At 46.2% G+C, this 21,531-nt stretch overlaps 1 protein-coding gene across 2 annotated transcripts in view; it reads left to right on the top strand.

The window, feature by feature from the left end:
* The window catches only part of LOC137518760 (Y+L amino acid transporter 2-like), a 96,203-nt gene that overhangs the window by 58,172 nt on the left and 16,500 nt on the right, over nt 1-21,531 (top strand). For both annotated transcript variants that reach the window (XM_068236996.1, XM_068236997.1), the window contains exons 5-6: nt 5,439-5,562; nt 5,759-5,862. In XM_068236996.1, coding sequence (XP_068093097.1) covers nt 5,439-5,562; nt 5,759-5,862 — 228 coding nt within the window. The remainder of the gene's footprint in view (nt 1-5,438; nt 5,563-5,758; nt 5,863-21,531) is intronic.

Here is a 21,531-nt window from a genome sequence, read left to right as displayed (position 1 = left end):
TGCCCAGAAAATACGTGCAATCATGTCGGCAGATATGCCCAGAAAATACGTGCAATCATGTCGGCAGATATGCCCAGAAAATATGTGCAATCATGTCGGCAGATATGCCCAGAAAATACGTGCAATCATGTCGGCAGATATGCCCAGAAAATACGTGCAATCATGTCGGCAGATATGCCCAGAAAATACGTGCAATCATGTCGGCAGACCTGCCCAGAAAATACGTGCAATCATGTCGGCAGATCTGCCCAGAACATACACCTGCTAATATAAATAAAAAAAAAAAAACATTTACTCACCTGCAGCAGCAGACCTCCTGTCCCAGCCTCCATCCGGCGCGCAGCTCCCATGGGTGGTTGGGTGGATAGGTAGCCTGGTGGGTGGGTAGGTAGGTAGGCAGCCTGGTGGGTGGGTAGGTAGGTAGCCCTTAGCCGGGTGGATAGGTAGCCATTAGCCGGGTGGGGGGTAGGTAGCCTGGTGTGTGGGTAGGTAGCCTGGTGGGTGGGTAGGTAGCCAGGTGGGTAGGTAGGTGGGTGGGTAGGTAGCTGGGTGGGTGGTTAGGTAGCCGGGGGGGTGATTAGGTAGCCGGGTGGGTCTTTAGGTAGGTAGCCTGGTGGGTGGGTAGGTAGGTAGCCGGGTGGGTGGGTCGGTAGCCTGGTGGGTGGGTAGGTAGGTAGCTGGGTGGGTAGGTAGGTAGGTAGCCGGGTGGGTGGGTAGGTAACCTGGTGGGTGGGTAGGTAACCTGGTGGGTGGGTAGGTAGTTAGCCGGGTGGGTAGGTAGGTAGGTAGCCGGGTGAGTGGGTAGGTAGCCTGGTGGGTGGGTAGGTAGCCTGGTGGGTGGGTAGGTAGCCGGGTGGGTGGGTAGGTAGCTGGGTGGGTAGGTAAGTAGCCTGGTGGGTGGGTAGGTAGCCGGGTGGGTAGGTAGGTAGCCTGGTGGGTGGGTAGGTAGGTAGGTAGCCGGGTGGGTAGCTATCCGGGTGGGGGGCCCGACTCCTATCCTCCCTCCCTCCCTCACCTCGGGGGGCCCCCCTCCCGGTATGCGCGGCGGGAGAGCGGCAAATACAGGAAGTCTCCGGGGCTCCAGCAGGCGCTAGAGGCTCAGCCGCTTGGTCTCCGATGTCTCCAACTCTGTATACTGCTCGCTACTTCCTGGTTTAGTAGCGAGCAGTATACAGAGTTGGAGACATCGGAGACCAAGCGGCCGCTGAGCCTCTAGCGCCTGCCTGGAGCCCTGGAGACTTCCTGTATTTGCCGCATGAGGGGGGGCCCCGAGGTGAGGGGCCCCCCAGGAAAAGAAAAAAAATAATAATAATGATAAAAAAAAAAACAGCAATACTTAATGGGCCCCTGAAGCAACGGAACTTCAGGGGCCCTTGTTATGTCCGCCACTGCTTGACCCAGTAAAAACACCTTGAGAAATGATATTAATTCAAAAGGTTAAAAAAGTACATCTTTATCACTGCAATCTTAGGAGCTAAACAAAACCTTTGTGATTCTCTGTGGTCTTCTTTATTGAAGAGTTAACTTTAATGTTGTCATTTTGAGCTGTCATGTGTGCTTTATGTGTTACCAAAAGAAATAGATCCATTTGACTTTTACATGGGCTGCAAAAAGAAGGTCAGCATTCAAAGTGTTATAAATGGAAATGAGGACCTGAGAAAGTAACTTTGGTCTCTTCAGAAGGATTAATGCTACAAGTCCAACACCGGAAGTGTGACCCTATTGACTTTTCAGAACTATTGACTGCAGGAAAACCCAACACATAGCAAGCAAGGGCTATGGGTATGATAGCTAAAACAGGGAAGGCATTTAGAAGTGGAACAAATGGTTAGGTACTGTCATGGTCCATGTACTTTGTAAAGCTCTGTGGAAGATGTCAGTGCTATGTAAATGCTAAATCATTTTAACAAATGGTCAAAAAAAGTCTAAAGTCCAGATGGGCAGTAGGCATTGCCTAACCCTAAGGGCCCTTTTCCACTAGCTGTGATCCGATTCAAAAAGCAGATCGCAGCAGTTTTTCCCATCGCTAGAGCACCGCGTTAATATGTAAATCGTGTTTCTGTTCCACAATATAAGCATTATTTGCAGCCAGTGGTGTGCCGCCTCTTTCTTTTACAATGGTTTCACCTAGGAAATCCAACTGCACTGCAGTGATCTGCAAACTTGGCTCTCCAGCTGTTAAGGAACTACAAGTTCCACAATGCATTTCGGGAGTCTGACAGCCACAGTCATGATTGGTAAATGCAAATGCATTTTGGGACTTGTAGTTCCTTAACAGCTGGAGAGCTTTCTGTTGAGCGACATTCCTGGCACACTAAATGCATAACTGTTAAATTCAGGTTAAGTAATATTGAAAGACACCACAAGATGGCACTCACTAGCCAATATTATTTTCAATAATACTAAAGTGAATTAATAAAAGTAAAAAAAAAAAAGTGTTTTGAGATTTATTTATTTTTATTTTCTTTCAAGGAGGGGTGTTACATTTTTTGGCAAAACACTCTTAATAAATTTGAATCTCCATAGCTTAGTAATGAATCAACGTCTTTGTACAATATTTAAATGAATCATTTTTTATCATCAAACAGCGCCACCATCTGAATATACAAGCATTAACCAAGCTTTTTTACAAGTTTATATCAAACATCTGTTCTTGGTTTGGGTTTTTTTGAGTTCTAAAGGTTCATACACACATCCAATTTTGATTATGTAGTATGAGGCCGAACAAATCCTGAATACCATGAACGGATTGTGTAGGTAAGCTCGCATACTTCATGCAAGTGTTAAAATTGGACAATTATTGTCCAATCAAAATTGAATGTGTGGACCAAGGCTTAAGCCTTAAGGGCTTATTTGTCACTAATTTAATGTTCAACATTTGTATTATTTAATTTGAGCATTTTTGCACATGTTTTGTATCCCATAATTATTAGATATGAAATTGTATGTTATGAAGTCTCACAGGAAGCAGTATTCTTTCTGTGATCCTACAATATTGTATTTGGCAGTCAAATAGAAAAACTTCCATAGACCAGAGTACGAGAGCACTAGATAATAGGGATGTTCAGTAAAGATGCAAATAATTCCGGGTTCATCCAGGATTATGCTAATTATTCATGCAAATTTATGCAGCTAAAAATTGACTCACTGAATGAAGTTGAGGTAGGATTCAAATTTGCATAAATTTGCTGAACTAATTTGCATCATTACTTGCATCTCATTGACCAACCATTGAAAACAGACTTTCTGGTTCAAAAGTTCCATCATAACCCTCACCCTTCACCACCAGTGCAAAGGCCACATCTTCAGAGTGAGGTCTCAGCAGTGAGGACTGGAGATGAGTTTATATTTGTTCAAGAGGCCCAATGGGTTTAAGAGGAAACCTGTAAGTAATGACAGTAGATAGGGCAGCTAAGGTGATAAGGTTGCATATATGCAGTCTAGCCACCTGCTGGGTTTGCACCGATCCACTGCAGGATCACCTTAAACATCTCATTAGATTTCTTGACTTATCATCTTTTCTGCACTCTGGATAAGGAAACACTATAGATCAATGCTCACAAAATGCTGCGCCATCTGGTTACCGATATGACGTTGCTATAGTTCAGTTCCAAACACTACTGCTGCGTGGGCCGCTGTCACAATCAAGTGATTAAATAAATGTATGCATATGAAGGACTGCGCCCTCCACATAAGGTCTGAAATGAAATAAAATAAACAAACTACTCATAGTGCATTACTCTTAGCTTTAATTAGTACTCCCACCAGTGCACAATTCCACCAGTGTCCACCACTCCGGTGCATTCCACCACTCCACACACCTTATGGGCAGCTCCTCACCAGATTGAAGCAACCTCAAATCCAGGTGAGTCTAATGCTAGGTACACACCATACAATTTTCTGTCAGATTTTCTGTTAGCTTTACCTGCCAGATAGATAATTTCCCAACATGCTGGAAATTATCTATTTAACCATCTATCTGCCTAGCAATTAGGCATTGTTCTAATCAGCAGGAGATAACCAGAAGACAATGCACCAGAGATAATTACCAGTCTCTACAGAAAATACTCTAAAGGGGCCCATACACCTAACGATTTTCCCGCCGATATACAGCAGATTCGATCACTGTGATTGAATCTGCTGTGAAATCGTTGCGCAAATGTTGACCGAATGTTCCCATCGATTCCCGTCGTTCCTGTCCGTGCGGAAGATTTCGCTCGATCGCCGGCGGGTCGGGAGTGTGTCGATAGCGGCGTTCGAATGTCTGACGGCTGACGCAATACAGCGGCAATACATTACCTGCTCCGGCCGGTGCGTGTCCCTGCTGTCCCCGCTGCTCCTTCTCCGCTGGGCTCCGAGCCCAGCAGGCTTCACTTTTTCCTGTCCCGGCAGGAAGTTTAAACAGTAGAGCGCCCTCTACTGTTTAAACTTCCACCGGCAGGAAGTAAAGTGAAGCTGGATCCGAGCGCGGAGAAGAAGACAGCGGAGACCAGGGGAATTGCGCCGGCCAGATCAGGTAATGTATGCAGGGGTAGGGGGGGGGGCGGCAGCAGCAGCTTCACAGATTGTGATCGGTTTCATGCTGAAATCGATTCACAATCTATTTGCAGTAAAGGCAGCCATACGATCCCTCTCTGATCAGATTCGATCAGAGAGGAATCTATCTGTTGGTCGATCTGATGGCAAATCGACCAGTGTATGGCCACCTTAACAGAAAATCTAACAGAAAATCTAAAGGTGCATACACACGCCTGATTCCTTCAAACAACGGGTCGTCAGACCCGCCCGCGGGGCGGCCGTTCTGACGACAGTATCCTCATGTGTACAGTCTGTCGGCAGGCTTATAAGGCTGGTTTTGACCGATCCGCCGAGCAGATCAGTCAAAACCAGCCTTATCAGCCTGCCGACAGACTGTACACATGAGGATACTGTCGTCAGAACGGCCACCCCGTGAGCGGGTCTGACGACCCATCGTTTGAAGGAATCAGGCGTGTGTATGTGCCTTACTGGAAAACTCTAACAGAAAATTGTATGGTGTGTACTAGGCATAACGCGCAATGCTCTCTGGCACCAATATTTAGATCCAAACTCCGTAATCACATAAACACTCCGTAAACACTATAGATAGTGCTTATTAATCACAATTCCCAGGTAAATAAAAGCATTTCAGCTTGTAAGGGGTAGGTGTAACTCATATTATACATGCAACATCTACGTTCCTTGTGCTACAGGTTGTTGTGTTACAGGTTGTTGCATCCATTATGCAAGTTACGCAAATTATTAAAGTATTTCTTAATTTGCATAAAGCTTAGTGAAATTTGTGGGCTCTGCCTGCACACGTAAAGTTAACTGGGTTTTAGTGATTGTACCCCTAAATAACATATTGCGATAACAAAAGAGATCACTGTCATAAAACACTTTAACTTTTGTTTCCTCAGAAACTTGCCACTATCAATGATGATTTCCATGCCGCTGGTCACAGTAATCTATGTCATGACAAACATTGCATACTACACAGAATTAGACATGAGCACCATCATGGGCAGCAGTGCGGTGGCTGTGGTAAGAATTTCCATCATGTGTTCATTTTTTTTTTCACTGCATTTATACTACCATTGACCTTATGAAAATGATGTATCATAGCAAATAACAATGGGATTGATTTACTGCGCATGTAGAACTAAAGGGAGCAGCAATTAAAAAAAATTATATGATTCTCACTCAAGATTTTGTGTTTATGTGTTTATGCATTTTCTAGACATTCGCGGAAAGAGTCCTAGGATATGTAAAATGGTTTATCCCAATATCAGTGGCTATATCCTGCATTGGCGGATTAAACTCTGTAATCATTTCAGCTTCCCGGTGAGAATTACTGTAATATATAAAAGTCATGTCATCAATATTGAAAATGTTCTTCTGACAGCATAGAGAGAATGTGGTGTGTTGTGCATACTGGTCACTTTGTCAGCCATTTACTCCACATATTTTGTAAGGCTCCTTTCACAAGGCCCATATGCAATTCACTTTTTATCCTGAGTTTTCCCACTTTGCATTGAAAAGAGTACCAAAAAATTAGATGAAAAAGTACTAGCAAATTATTCTAAGTATTTTCTTGTTTGCTGGTGGTTCAAAATGTATTGTATTGACAAGGCGTGAACATATCGGCTAGGAGAAAACTCAAGAAAAATGTTAATTTCATCGCAACAGACAATGGCCCTTACTCAATTCACTTTTTCACCTCGTTACCATTTTTCCAATGAACTTTAATGTGAAAATTTTTTGAGCTGTCACATGCCCATTATGTGATCATTTCCAACAGAAATGAATCCAAAACATTTGACTTTTACATTGGTTGCAAGAAGAAGATCATCATGTTACAGGGTTGCCAAGCGTCCGTCAAAAGACGGACTGTCCGTACAAAAGCTCTCAAAATAGAGCTGTCCGTACTGCCCGTATTTCCTGGGCAGTCGTCCGTCTAAAACTGCATAAATTACTCCAATCTGTTCTGCGCATGCGCGCGCTCTTTTTCCCCCCTCCCTCAGTCTCCTCTCAGCCGCCCTCTCCTCCCCGGGTGTCCCCTCCAATCAGCTCACCTCTTCTCATCTCGCTGCCCAATAAGAGATGCAGCCGGGAGGGAGCCGGCCCAGCCCACAGCAGCGAGAGTCGAGTGTCACGAGGACGGCGAGGAGAGAGAGGAGCTGAGGAGTGCGTCACACGGGAGGCAGCCAGCCAGGTCGGATGAGGTCGCAGCACAGCCACAGACAGCACAGCACTCACTCTGGGGCACACACACACAGCACAGCCGCCGAGCCACCACTCAGCAGGGCAGGACTCAGTCAGGAGGAGCAGAATCAGCAGCAGCAGGACCGACCGAGCACTGCAGTGCGAGCACAGAGCAGATCAGCTCAGTAGCCTGACTCGGCAGAGTGAGTCTCCTACAGCAGAGAGCAGAGCAGACTGATTGGAGCCAGTCCGCCCCACCCCCACACCCACAGCCCAGCAGCCGCCATCTGCCAGTTCCAGCCAGGAGCGACCCGACCAGACCAGTCACCAGGCCAAGGAAGGAAGGAGAAAAATACTAACAGCCAAGTCGACCCAAGCTAACTGTGAGTCTCTGTGAGGGAGAGAGGCACCCCTGGGGCTGGCCTGGCTGGGAGTGGGAGCCTGGGAAACTGAGTGAGTCTATGGGACTGGTTGGGGCGGGGACAGGGTGAGAGTGACTTAGTTGGAGCCAGGGACTGGGAGGGAGACAAACAGCCGACCAAGCAGTCTACAGCAGACTGATTGGAGCTAGCCACAGCCCAGCCAGCAGCCGAGTCGACCCAGCACACTAACTGTGAGTCTGTGAGGGAGAGAGGGGCACCCCTGGGGGCTGGGAGTCTGTGGGACTGGTTGGGGGACAGGGGGAGACTTAGTTGGAGGCTTGGAGCCAGGGAGGGAGACAAACAGCCACCCAAGCACACTCACTGTGTGTCTGTGTGTGAGAGAGGCAGTGGGGGCTGGGTGTCTGTGGGACTGGTCTGGGGGTCCAGTCAGTGGGGGACAGGCAGGGGGAGACTTAGTTGGAGAGGTGCTGTGCTGGCTGCCTGTCACTGGAGGGGGACTGGGCCTGGTGGGGACTGTATGGTAGGTGGTGGGTAAAGTAATGTGAGTTATGGTTGTCAGGAATGATAGTGCAGGACAGGTAGGCAATGTTGACTGTATGGTAAGGAGGTTATGGCTGTTAGGGAATGATAGTGTAAGTAGATAATGCTGACTGTATGGATGGGTTATGTGAGTTATGGCTGTTAGGAATGGTAGTTGGGGACTTGTTGTTCTGTGAGCATCATCATGGCATGCCAATTGTAGTCCTGCACAGCTATCATCTGACAGCATGCTGCCTGGGACTTGTAGTGCACTGCCCCCTCTTCTTTTACTGACATGATTGCAATGCATGCTGGGACTTTTAGTGCTCCTCAGACAGAGGAGGGTACTGAACCTGCACTGCAGTGCCCCCCTGTCATCTGCTACTGACAAAGCATGCTGGGACTTGTTGTACCCTCACATCATCTTCTAGTGACAGTCAGAGCAAGAGCGTTCTGCTTTCACCTGCCGCCAGCCAGAGAGAGAGAGAGGCCACACAGCAGCATTCTATGACCAAGCGAGTGGGTGAGTCTGAGAGTCAGTCAGTTTGGTCACTTCACTGGTGGTGATGCTGGGTCCCCCCTCCCTAGTACCCTGAGTGTTACTAGTGCCTGGGGGATTCATATGGTTTTGTTTGTTTTTAAAAGCACTTTCAAAAATGCATTTGCTCAAACCAAATACTTAAAGCGGACCCAAACCAAATATTTTTTTTAATTCAAAATATTTAGTTGCAGCACTCTGACACATACAAAGATAAATATACACTCCTTCAAACCTATGATCATTTCAGTGCATGATTTTCACCCTTCTCTTTTCATAACTAGGGTTATACTGGGGGCAGCCATTAGCAATTCCTCCATTGCCGGACACCATCTACTCCACCAGTTTGCCGGAAAAATGCCGGCAATTTGAAAGGAAGGGAGGGGTTCCTCCAATAAATGTAAAATATTTTATATTTGTCATCACGCAGCTGAAAAAAGGCTGCTATTTATTATTATAATTTAGAAAATAGATTTTATTTCTGAAATCTTGTATTTTTAATTTGGGTCCACTTTAAAATGGTGTGTTAGCAAGTAAGGAGTCTGGCTAGTGGCTGGTATCTTACTATTGTGACAGTTAGGGAATGCTTTTGGAAACAAAGAAAACCCTGGGAATCTGCCATTAGATGGACTAGTCCAAAACCTGTCAGATATTTAACTGCTTGCTTGTTTTGCTGTACTGGTCCATTAGGAATTCAGTGCAATTTAGTTTTTATTGAACAATGTTGCTGGTACACTGGTTTCTGCAATGATGCCTGAGATCATTGCTGTTTAAAAAAACTTTTTGGCATTCTGTTAACATTTCAGTGCAGTGTTGGTTTTGTTCTTATTGAACAATGTTTTGGGGAATAATGCCTGTGGTTAATGCTGTTAACAAGAATAAAATCTGTTCACAACAGTTTTTTGTTTCTCTATTCAGTTTTCGGTTTAACTTTGATAATGCCAAAAAGACATTTGAAAGGTTATATCTATATATGCAATCTTACTTTGGGTAAGAAAGTCTTCTCAGTTCAGGAATGCTGTTTCACATGAGCCTTATGCAGTAATCACCTGCTTCAGCTATATTTCTCTCCCCCCCCCCCCCCCCCCCCCCCCCGAAATAACAAGAAGTTCCCTAAAAAGCCCGCTACTGACTCCGCCCCCTGCTTCCGCCCCTGTCCGTCCAAAACTTGGGGTGTCCAGATTTTTTGACCAATTTGTCCAGCAAAAATAAGAAATTGGGTTGGCAACCCTGTCATGTTATAAATGTAACGGAGGACCTGAGAAAGTAAATATGGTCTATTCAGAAGGATATATACTAGGCCAGTGATGGCTAACCTTGGCACTCCAGCTGTGGTAGAACTACAAGTCCCATGAGGTATTGCAATACTCAGACAGCTCTAAGCATAACTCGGGGAGGCAGAGGCATGATGGGATTTGTAGTTTTGTTCCAGCTGGAGTGCCAAGGTTAGCCATTACTGTACCAGGCGGCAGGCCATCATTCATGTACCTTATCTCCTAAGTTTTCTTCAGGCTTTGTTCACATTGCATACCGTTCGCGTGTTCATCCACGTTTGGCGTTTTTTTGACGCAATATTTATTTCTGATTCCCGGCGATTACCTGCGCGCTGTTTATTTTGTAAACCACTTTTCTAAGCGGTTTTGCAGAGCGATTGCGTTTTTTTCACTTCCTGACGTCAGGAAAAGAATAAATACAATGTATTTATTCTTAAAAACACAAACGCAATTGGTGCCCAAAGCAATTTTGTGAGCTTTTGCATTTTTCCTACACCTTCCACTGAGGCAAAATCGCCTCAAAAATGGCCCATGCACCACTTTTCTGAGCAGATCGGAAATGAACCACTCAGATGTGAACTGTCTCATAGACAATAATGGTGTAAGCGCATTCAGGGCGATTTGAAAAATCGCCAGTGCTTAAAAATTGTGAAAAACACCTCTAGTGTAAATGAGCCCTTAAGGAGGTAATTTTTCATCTTCAGTTTAAAACAACTTTTCAGCACTCTGCAATTCAAAAAGTACTAAAAAGTAGGTGAGAAAGTACTATCAAAATTATTCTGAATATTTTCTTGCTTGCTGGTGGCTTAAAACACATTTTATTAATAAGGTTTGAAAATATCGTCTAGGAGAAAACAGGAGAAAAAGTGAATTGCATAAGCCCCAATAGCATTACATCGCAACACAGATGCTATGATATTCCAATGAGGTTATTTAATTGATTGTGGTGCATTGCGGTAGGTTCCATCAGGATACCTACAATAGGATACACTCCATGCAGTGTGCTTACAGGGTAACATGCACATTTACAGTGGCAGTGAGGCATACTTTCATTGTACTATATGCCTCACTGTATGGTGGGAACACACTGCTACCATGCGATGTGACTTCCCCTACGTTGTGTTGCAGTTGCATAGCAATCGCATCGCAAAGCAATGAACATAATGTGAAAGGACCCTGAATGTTTCATTCACAAACAAATCAGCAACAACAGCCTTGACAGAACATAACATAGTAAAGTATAATAATGTGGCAATGTCTGGATTTTCAGGTTGGAGCCAAAAAAGCAGAACTGTGTAGGTGGAATCTGAATTAAAATCCCCTTCTCAATGCTCCACGGAACACATGGTACTATAGTGACAGTTCCAACAATGTTGTACACAAAATAAACAACGTACAAATTAGAAATACACTTGGCTGAGGTTTTTTATTTTTACTAAGTATTTTGTTTTGTAAGAGGAATAAAAAAGAAGGGAAAAAACTGTATAGTTATTGTTATGTAATGCATACTCTGCAATATCGATAAAGGCCCCTAGATGGCACTGTATGTTATCCCAGCTACTGTATATTGTACTGTTAGCTTCTGTCTTGCTGTTTCCTGATTTTTCTTTGGTTATGCAGTAGTAGTAGTAGTGTCTAGAGATGGGAAGTTCGGATCTTTTCAATGATCCGGATGATTCGAATCGGATCATTGAAAAGATCCGGATCTTTGATCCGAATCTCGGATCATTTTACAAGGGAAGCATTCGGGGGGTGAAATGACTAGCAGGACAGGAGAAGGGGAGGGGGGAGGACACACAGAGAAGGGGAGAAGATGGACAGAGGGCAATGAGTGGACAGAGAAGGGAGGAGGGAAGCAGAGAGCATAAATGTTTGTTTGCACACAATACCTACATGCTGCAATCATATGCTTTACATATATTTCACCTACATGTTCATCTGTATAACTTGAATGGAAACGTCGCACAGTGAAAGAAAGCATTCCCAGAAGATAAGTGCAGCTGTTTAGTGCCGAGTGCAGGAGGATCATATTGCGCTGCACAGTGCCTGCAAAGTTACTGAGCTGTGCTGAGCCAAAAGTTTCCAATGTGTTCACTGTGCACAGCTAGGAACAGACAGCCTATAATGGGCAGCACATTTCAGCCAGTATGTGTGCTCTACACATATCTGGCAGTGGCACCGATGTCCCCTCTACCTGTCTCTGCAAGGCCGGCTGGCTCCCCTGAGTCCCCTCCAACAGAGTGATCCATCTCTGCTCTGCTTCCAGGACCCCGCTGCCCGCTGAGAGGGGGCGTGTCTCTCCTGGCCCCGCCCCTTTTGCGATACGAATCACTCATGTTGATGATTCGGATGATTCGACTCACAAAATAGATTCGGATCAAAGATCCGAATCGTTCATGATCCGGACAACACTAGTAGTGTCTGACTGGTAAAGAAGTACATTGCCTCTTCTTATGTGCAGACCGCGTCACGGTTTCGCCTTGCAGCCTCTATCACGGGATCACGAGGCACAGGTCAAATGTCCCGACCTCTTCACAGAGCAGGAGAGTTTGCAGTTAACTGTTTCACTGCCCAAAGTATTTGCAGAGAACACTAAACTACATGCATCACATCACACTCTACAGCAGTGGTCCTCAAACTAAGGCCCGCGGGCCGAATGTGGCCCCTTGGGGCTTTTTTACCAGCCCTCCACACACAAATTGTATTACTTATAGATGCGGGCAGCTACATCTTTAAATATTGGTGGTTCACATATAGAATAGCAGTGCTGGCACCACCCATCCACATTGAAGCCAGAAAGTAGTAATTCGCTGGTTTCCAATCAAATTCCACATCAGATGACACTGCTGTCCACTGCAGGCTGTCACCTGGGTATGCTTCACTGTCTGGCCCGCAAAGACTTCTACATCATTTTATGTATACTCCGGCCCCCCAGCAGTCTGAAGTATGCTGACCCGGCCCACGACCAAAAACGTTTGGGGTCCCCTGCTCTACAGCTTTGCCTCACGCTGAACTTCATCAGCAGCACAACAACATAAACTCCAGGCTCAGCAAGGAATGTCTTTGAAGTTGATAGAGAGTGAGAGATAGCGATCTCTGCCCTGGCTATCTGGTTACAGAGAATCTGAATAGTGAGGTGGATATCTTATCTTTCAATATGCTTGTGAAGTGCTAGAAATCCTGTATGTATCAATCATATTGGTTGCATTCCTCGGTGCTATTGCTTTTATTAATAACCCATATTGTGATACAAGATCCTTAATTGGGGATAGTTGTGTGATTTTATGCATTTACAGTCCTGGGACTAGAGTTATGCACTTGTAGGCACTGTGTTAACATTTCTGATATGTAAAGTTTTTTGCCAGAAATAAAGAATTTAATATTTTGCACATTTCAGTCTTTATTTTCTTATTCAACCACTTTACCCCCAGTGGTGTGGATTTCTCCGTCCCTTTTTCCACCCTGTTAACACCAGGGGACGGAGAAATCCGCACCTGACGCCGCTCCCGCCGCTGTCCGCGCGCTCATGCACGCCGCCGCCCACTCGCCCGGAGATCAATGAATGGGAAAAACCTTTCCCGTTCGTTGATCTAAGCCCCCCGCAATGATCAGCTGCTTCTACGAGAAGCAGCGCGATCATTGTGAAAAAAAAAGTTTCCCAGCCTCCCTGAACTTCCTGCAAGCATACTTCCTGTACGCTTGCAGGTCGCATAAACAAAAACTTAATGTGGCCATCTTGTGGCCAAATAGTAAAACTACACCCTAAAGCATTTTTCATATACAAATATATTAGTTATACACTAAAAATTAAATCATTACCTCCCACACTCCCCAATATTTTATTTTTTTTGTAATTAAAAAAAAAAATTACAATTAAAAAAATACATAAATAGTTACCTTAGGGACTGAACTTTTTAAATATTTATGTCAAGAGGGTATAACACTGTTACTTTATAAACTATGGGCTTGTAATTAGGGATGGACGCAAAACTGAAAAAAATTATTTCCAAATAAAATATTGGCGCCAAACATTGTGATAGGGACATAATTTAAATGGTTTTATAACCAAAAGGGCAAATAAATTTCATGGGTTTTAATTACAGTAGCATGCATTACTTAAAAACTATAAAGGCCGAAAACTGAAAAATAATAAATTTTTCCAACATTTTTTCCTATTTTCCCATTAAAACACATTTAGAATAAAATAATTCTTGGCATAATGTCCCACCTAAAAAAAGCCTAATTGGTGGTGAAAAGAACAAGATATAGTTCATTTCATTGTGATAAGTAATGATAAAGTTATAGACCAGCGCTGTCCAACTGGCGGCCCGCGGGCCACATCCGGCCCGCCAGGCCTCCTGCTGCGGCCCGCTCTTCTCTCTGAGGTGCAGGCATGGCTTGCGCTATGGACGCCATGCCTGCTCCCTCCTATAGTGGCCTTGTCCCTGCTGCCTGTGTCCCCGCTGCCTGTGTCCCCGCTGCCGCTGCTTCACACTCACAGCTCAGAGCTCACAGATCGCGGCGACTGAAGCAAGGAGAGTGCGCATGGTACCCGCATACATACGGAGTACGTCACATGCGGAAGTGACTTTATTAGTCACTTCCGCATGTGAAGTTCAGCCGCGTGGGTGCTATGCGCACTCTCCTTGCTTCAGTCGCCGCAATCTGTGAGGTCTGAGCTGTGAGTGTGAAGCAGCGGCAGCAGGGACACAGGCAGCGGGGACACAGGAGAAGGCAGCACACGGCAGAGGTAACGCGGCTAGGAGGCGCTGGACACCTCTCGCTATTTAACGGGGGGGTTCACACCTGTCACACCTGTCACTATCTAACTAGGCTGGGGGGCACCTGTCACTATCTAACTAGGCTGGGGGGCACCTGTCACTATCTAACTAGGCTGGGGGGCACCTGTCACTATCTAACTAGGCTGGGGGGCACCTGTCACTATCTAACTAGGCTGGGGGGCACCTGTCACTATCTAACTAGGCTGGGGGGCACCTGTCACTATCTAACTAGGCTGGGGGGCACCTGTCACTATCTAACTAGGCTGGGGGGCACCTGTCACTATCTAACTAGGCTGGGGGGCACCTGTCACTATCTAACTAGGGGGGGCACCTGTCACTATCTAACTGGGGGGCACCTGTCACTACCTCAGCTGAGGGGGCACCTGTCACTATCTAACTGGGAGGGGGGGGGCACCTGTCACTACCTCATCTGGGGGGGCACCTGTCACTACCTCATCTGGGGGGACACCTGTCACTAGCTCATCTGGCCACACCACAGCATCACCGCCAGCCCGGCCACAGCATCACCGCAAGGCCTTTTAGCCCACACATCATCCCCAATCCGGCCAAAAACAGTATTGCCAGGCCAGCCAGGCACAGCAGCCCGTAGAGGAGAATTTAGAAGCCAGGTGAGAGGTGTCTACCATATTAAAGGTGCATTCTGCCTATTTATGTGAAATGCTGTCTATGTATGTGCCTCATGACTGCTGAATTTGTCGTGTTGGGGGGCCTCATGATTTGTTGGGGGCATCATGATTGCTGAATTTGGCTTGTTGGGGGCCTCAAGATTGCTAAATATGTCTTGTTGGGAGCCTCATGATTTGATGGGGGCCTCATGATTGCTAAATTTGTCTTGTTGGGGGCATCATGATTGCTGAATGTGTCTTGTTGGGGGCCTCATGATTTGTTGGGGGCCTCATGATTGCTGAATTTGTCTTGTTGGGGGCCTCATGATTGCTGAATTTGTCTTGTTGGGGGTCACATGATTGCTAACTGCGAGACTATGGGAAAAGCTGAATCATCATCATCATATGAGACAACAGCATTAAACCTACTTTTTTAGCTTTTTAAAATGGAAAATAAAACTGGGAGGTTCTAAAAAAAATACATTTTTCAGGAGTAGGATGGACGAAATTGTTTATCTTCACAGTTTATTTTCAACTTGGCTTTTCCATAATGTTCATGTATGAGTTAAAACGTTTGTATGTAGTTTAAATTGCTGTTGCCACCTTGCGATAGATATCGGATAGATAGATAAGGTGACTTTTGGGTTGCAGTTTGGGCACTCGGCCTCCAAAAGGTTCGCCACCACTGTCCTAATCTAATGTCCCACAGTGCTAAGTTCATGTAAATTTGTCTCCACCCGTGGCCACACCCACATTCTGGTCCATGGCCACACCCATTTTTCGGCCACACAACGGAACACTCATGTTTTTCGGCCACACAACTTCACCGAAATCTTGAATTGCATTTTGTGGAAAGTGCTGCCAATCTAATTGTTCTTTAATTGCATTTTTTTTCCCGGGGGGGGAGGGGGGAGAGGGGGTGTCTGCGGCTCTAGCAAGAACCTTCGGCCCTCCACCATGGGGTCTGAAAAAAAAATGGCCCTCCATGCCCATGAAGTTGGACAGCACTGTTATAGACGAATGAATGGAAGGAGCGCTGAAAGGTGAAAATTGCTCTGGTGCTCCAGGGGTAAATCCCCTCAGTTGTGAAGTGGTTAATATACGGGTAGTCATAACTCTTCATGTAGAGCTGTTTACTCTAATTTATATCCTTTATGACATATGTGTGCTGTGACTGCTGTCATTATTCTTTAAATAGTTTGCCTAACATCGCTCCATGCGCCAATCTCTGCATAGGATGGAGGGGGAAACTGTTTAAGGGAGGGGCGTGGTTTTGAAAATGGGGGCGCAGTTAGAGGTGTGGCAGGGGCGTGTCTTAGTGTCCCTTTTTCCTGGCTCCAAAAGTTGGGAGTTATGTATGTGTGACACATTAATTCCAGTATATAATATTTTTGACTCATTAACCTCCTTAGCGGTATGGACGACTTAATACGTCCATTACCGCCGGAGGTCGCCGCTCAGGCCCCGCTGGGCCAATTTGAATAATTTTTTTTTAAACACGCAGCAAGCACTTTGCTTGCTGCGTGTCTCACCTGATCGCCACCGCCCGCCGCCGATCCGCCGCCGCCCGCCGCGATGCAGGGCCCCCCCAGGCGAGACCCCGTGCGCTGCCTGGCCAATCAGTGCCAGGCAGCGCTAAGGGGTGGATCGGGTCTCCCTGTGATGTCACGACGTCGATGACGTCACGACGTGCGTCGCCATGGCGACAGGGGAAGCCCTAAAGGAAATCCCGTTTCAGAACGGGATTTCCTTATGGCTTACAGCGCTGGCGGCGATCGGAGGGGTGGGAGGCATGCGGAAGGGAGGGGGGCATCATGTAGCTAGCGCTAGGCTAGCTACATGATTTAAAAAAAAAATATTAAAAATAGCGCTGCGCTGCTCCCTGGCGATCTTTAATAGAACGCCAGGGAGGTTAAGGCACTTAGTATTACACATAAGAACATAAGATCACAGTGCTACCAAAGCAAGGGCTTTATTGGGTCACTTTGAAAAGAAAACAGATTCAAGCATTTCTTAGAAAAAAATACAATAACTTACCAGTTAAAAATAACATGTAGTGCTGCTGCTGGGTGTCATAGTATCCAAGACACATAAAACCACGCATTCCATTTTTTAAAATAAAATACTGACTTGATTGGTGAATAGAAAGACAATCATTTTACAACAGTATATATTTTCATGAATGAACAGTTTAGTATACTTGATTTAACCAGAACACTTTAGTATACGGTATATTTACAGTTGTTGGAGAGTTCCTCCTATTTCTAGACTTGCTTATTTATGCTCAACGGAAGTGTCATATTGCAGCATACACATGCTTGGCTATACAATTGCAGATTTAGAGAAGATATATATTTATGTGGTCTAGTAAATGTGCCTTGTTGTAGCTGTATCTGACACATCAAGGGTCATTTTAAACAACACTGAGCATATATCAAAGTACAAACTTTATATGGTAGAAGCCACCCTTAGTTAGCGGTTCGAGTCCGCAAGTGTCCGGGGGTCCGGGTCCGGGGGCCGCAAAGAGACCGTACGGGTCTCTGCGGTGGCCACAAGTTGCCACCAGTTGCGGATCCGGAATGTAGCTGGAACTAGATACATTGCAGTGCCAGAAAGGCACCGCAAGCATGGGGGATACCGGTGTGTAGTCTGGGCCCCCCAAGTGACATAGGACCGGTGCTGGAAGCATCTGGTCCTATTGCCAGTGTGATGAGAAACATCCGTTTCTCATTGCACAGCATGGCCGCATGTTCGGGTCAGGATCCGGCCCGTGTCCGCAGCCGCACCGGGACGGGCGGCAAAAATAGAACATGTTGGAAAAAAGCCGGATCGTCACGGAGCTGCATTCCCGGATCGGATCCGGATCCGGACGGTCGCACGAGTGTGAATGGATACATTGATTAACAATGTATCCATTCACCATCCGCTGTGTACAGAGCGTTCCGGGTCCGGGGAACCCGGACCTGGAACGCTAATGTGAACCGGGCCTTAGTATCAGCATATTGAGGCCCGGATTTACCATACAGCATACAGGAGCCTATAGGCACAGATGTCCTGACATCCTAGACTTCAGCCTCCATAAACCTACAAACCCTCACGGAACTGCACCACAAGTGTGCTGGATGTCCCACCTGTCACATCTCCCATACTTCCCTTGCTCGTCATAGGTAGCTATAGTTGCCCCTTAGTATTAGGTAGCCAGAAATACCCTCAATATTAAGTAGCTAGAGGTGCCCCCAAGTATTAGGTAGCTAGAGGTGCCCCTGACTCATTACTCATCAATGAAATGCAGAGAGCAGGGTGAGTAAACGCTCATTTACACTCTCATCAGGACTCTGCATAGGGAAGGAGGGAGGGAGGCGCTCGGGGAGGGGAGCAGGCCGCCTTTCTATCATCAGGCTCCTGTAGGCACGTGCCTACAGTGCCTTATGGTAGATCCGGCCCTGAGTATAATACATAATTTATAGGATCTAGTGTAAGACCAACAGTCCTTCCACTTATCAAGTGGAATTTTGCTGATGCCCCTCTGTGGATGTATATAAGTTTCTTGTATGGTTAAGTAGTATCTACTCTTTGGACACAAACCATCTGCACGCCACCCCCTGCTGTGCCATAAATAGGACCTCTGAAAACAAAGTTTAACACCACTCATCCATTAATATCTCCTAGTAATCCAAGCAACTGACCTTTTGAAGAAATATTAGATCCGTTTAAAGGTTATTTTTCACCAACTCAGAGGGAGCCTCTGGTTCCATCACTGCCGTTCATGGACCCCCGAAACATGTATGACAAAAGCTTGTCAAATATGTTATTGTGACCGCAGTCCCCACTGTGTATGAGCACAGGTGAGTACAGCTGCGCCTGTGGAGTAAGTCAGAGCCGTTTGGCCATGACCGTGCACAGCAGCCAGTGCAGACGTGATCTTCAAGAGAGTCCTAGGTAGCGGCTGTGGTCTCAAAGAGAATACAGAAAGCCTCTGGAGGATCTTTATAGATAAGTATCTTGTTTTTTGAATTAGGTTCACCACTTGCCAGATTAAAGCATTGCCACTTACACAGCTAAGCTGTGAAGTAAGAAAACTACAATTCTTGGTAACAACTTAGAATCCTTGTTAAGGGATTATTTTGTCTGTAGAGTAAGAAATTAGGCTTTACAAAGGAGGTTGTCAGCAAAGTACAATTTAACCTTTGTTGTGGTTTAAGAGGAAGCACTTTCTTATGAGGCAGCATGTGTGCCAAAGAGATTCAGGCCTCCTATAGTACAGGGGTCCCCAACCCCCGTTCCGTGGCCCACTGCTGGTCCGTGGGCTGCTTGCTGGTGGTACGCGGGTCTAGCCTCTTGCCCCCACCTCCCGCCGCGCAGCTGCCGCTGCTGTTACCTTAGCTGGTGGCCACTTCCTCACTTATATTCCCCTCTTATCCTGCGTTTTGATTGACAGCAGCGCGCCCCGCGGCTGCTGTGATGAGGCAGAACAGGAGAGCGGCTTCCTGTAGCGGCGATCGCTGTTACCAGGGCAACCGCTCTCCTGCTTTCTGCCTCATCACAGCAGCCGCGGTGCGCCCTGCTGTGAATCAAAACAACACGCAGGAGGAGAGCAGAATATAAGAGAGGAAGCGGCCGCCAGATAAGGTATCAGCAGCGGTGGCCGCGGGGGGTGGGGAGCGTATGCTGGGGCAACTATACTGGGGCACTATACTAGCTATACTGAGGGGGGGCACATTGGGGCACTATACTAGCTACACTGGGGCACTATACCAGCAACATTGGGGCACTATACTAGCTATACTGGGGCACTATACTGGGGCACACTGGGGCAAAATACTAGCTATACTGGGGCACTATACTAGCTATACTGGGGCACTATACTGGGGCACTATACTAGCTATCAAGGGGCACTATGCTAGCTGCACTGGGGCACTATACTAGCTATACTGGGGCACCCTGGGGCAATATACTAGCTATACTGGGGCACACTGGGGCACTATACTAGCTACACTGGGGCACTTTACTAGCTATACTGGGGCACTATACTAGCTATACTGGGGCACACTGGGGCAATATACTGGCTATACTGGGACACTATACTAGCTATACTGGGGCACTATACTAGCTATACTGCGGCACATTGGGGCACTATGCTAGCTATACTGGGGCACTATACTAGCTATGCTGGGGCACACTGGGGCAATATACTAGCTATATTGGGGCACATTGGGGCACTATACTAGCTACACTGGGGCACTATACTAGCTATACTGGGGCACTATACTAGCTATACTGGGGCACACTGGGGCACTATACTAGCTATACTGGGGCACTATACTAGCTATACTGGGGCACTATACTAGCTATACTGGGGCAACTATACTGGGGCACTATACTAGCTATACTGGGGCAACTATACTAGGGCACTATACTATTCATACTGGGGCACTATACTAGGGCACATTGGGGCACTATACTAGCTATACTGGGGCACACTGGGGCACTATACTAGCTATATTGGGGCACTATACTAGCTATACTGGGGCAACTATACTGGGTCAATTTGATACTAATTATACTGGGGCACTATACTAGCTATACTGGGGTAACTAGACTCCCTATACTGGGGCAACTATGCATGCTATGCCGCCGCACCCTCCAACTTCCCCCCTGTAACCCGCTGCGCACGACACTGCTCAGTGCACTACCCCCCCCCACACACACACACACACACTTCGTATATGTACCCCAACCCAACCCCCCCCCCCCCCCCCCCCCTCACACCCGTCCCCAATCCCCAGAGGAATTTTTGGTCAATTAGCAGTCCCCGGCCCGAAAAAGGTTGGGGACCCCTGCTCTAGCACAGTGACTTACCAGAACCTCACCAAGTGCACATAAAGGAAGCCAATGTTATGTCACAGATTGCACCAGTGGTGTCATCATTCCTATGAAAAGGAAAGTGTTACCACTGTGGGGAAAGTTACATGAAGATTGTTGCTTTCTGCATGCTGTGTGTCTAAAATGCAAGTGGCATGGTCACAGAGTCTGCCAGAAAGACCCAAATAGTATGAGAGGAAAACAGGCTAAACCAAACCCATCATGTGATGAAAAACACATGGAAAATAATACCCCTAATCTAATAGACCATTTATCTTAAAGCGGAGCTGAACTCTTGCACAGCACACAATGAAAGTTTTTATTCCACATATAGTTGCTGCAGAAATTCACTGCTTTGTGTTATGTGTTCCTTTAGCCAGATCAAAGTGTCTAATTAGTTCTTATCAGCAGTAGTGAATAGACAGCAGAGGAACTCAAGCCTGGCTGTTTCCTCATGCAGTAAACACTGAGGCTTAACCCTTTCAGTGCTCCCTGGAAAGGGAAACCAATTTAAAACTTCCGTAATTGGAACAAAGACATTTTTTCCATAAAGGTTATCTTGCTGTGGCTAATCTCTTAGAGCATAGAGGAAGCTCTGAGTTTAGTTCGACTTTAACACCTTCCAAATCTGACAGTAATAGCGGATTTGAATAAAAATGCTGAGTCTTTAAAAGTGTCGTATTATTGTCGGGCAAGATTTTTATGACTTGGCCACAGATAAATATATCCACATGGCACTACACTTCCTATCTGCAACAGTCAAAAGTTATTTTGTCTAACAACTTCTTCAGCTATTGTTAGTGATCGTTGTAATTGCACATCAGG

Source organism: Hyperolius riggenbachi, chromosome 5, assembly GCF_040937935.1.
Source record: "Hyperolius riggenbachi isolate aHypRig1 chromosome 5, aHypRig1.pri, whole genome shotgun sequence".
Taxonomy (NCBI): domain Eukaryota; kingdom Metazoa; phylum Chordata; class Amphibia; order Anura; family Hyperoliidae; genus Hyperolius; species Hyperolius riggenbachi.
This window is presented reverse-complemented; position numbering and strand designations above follow the sequence as displayed.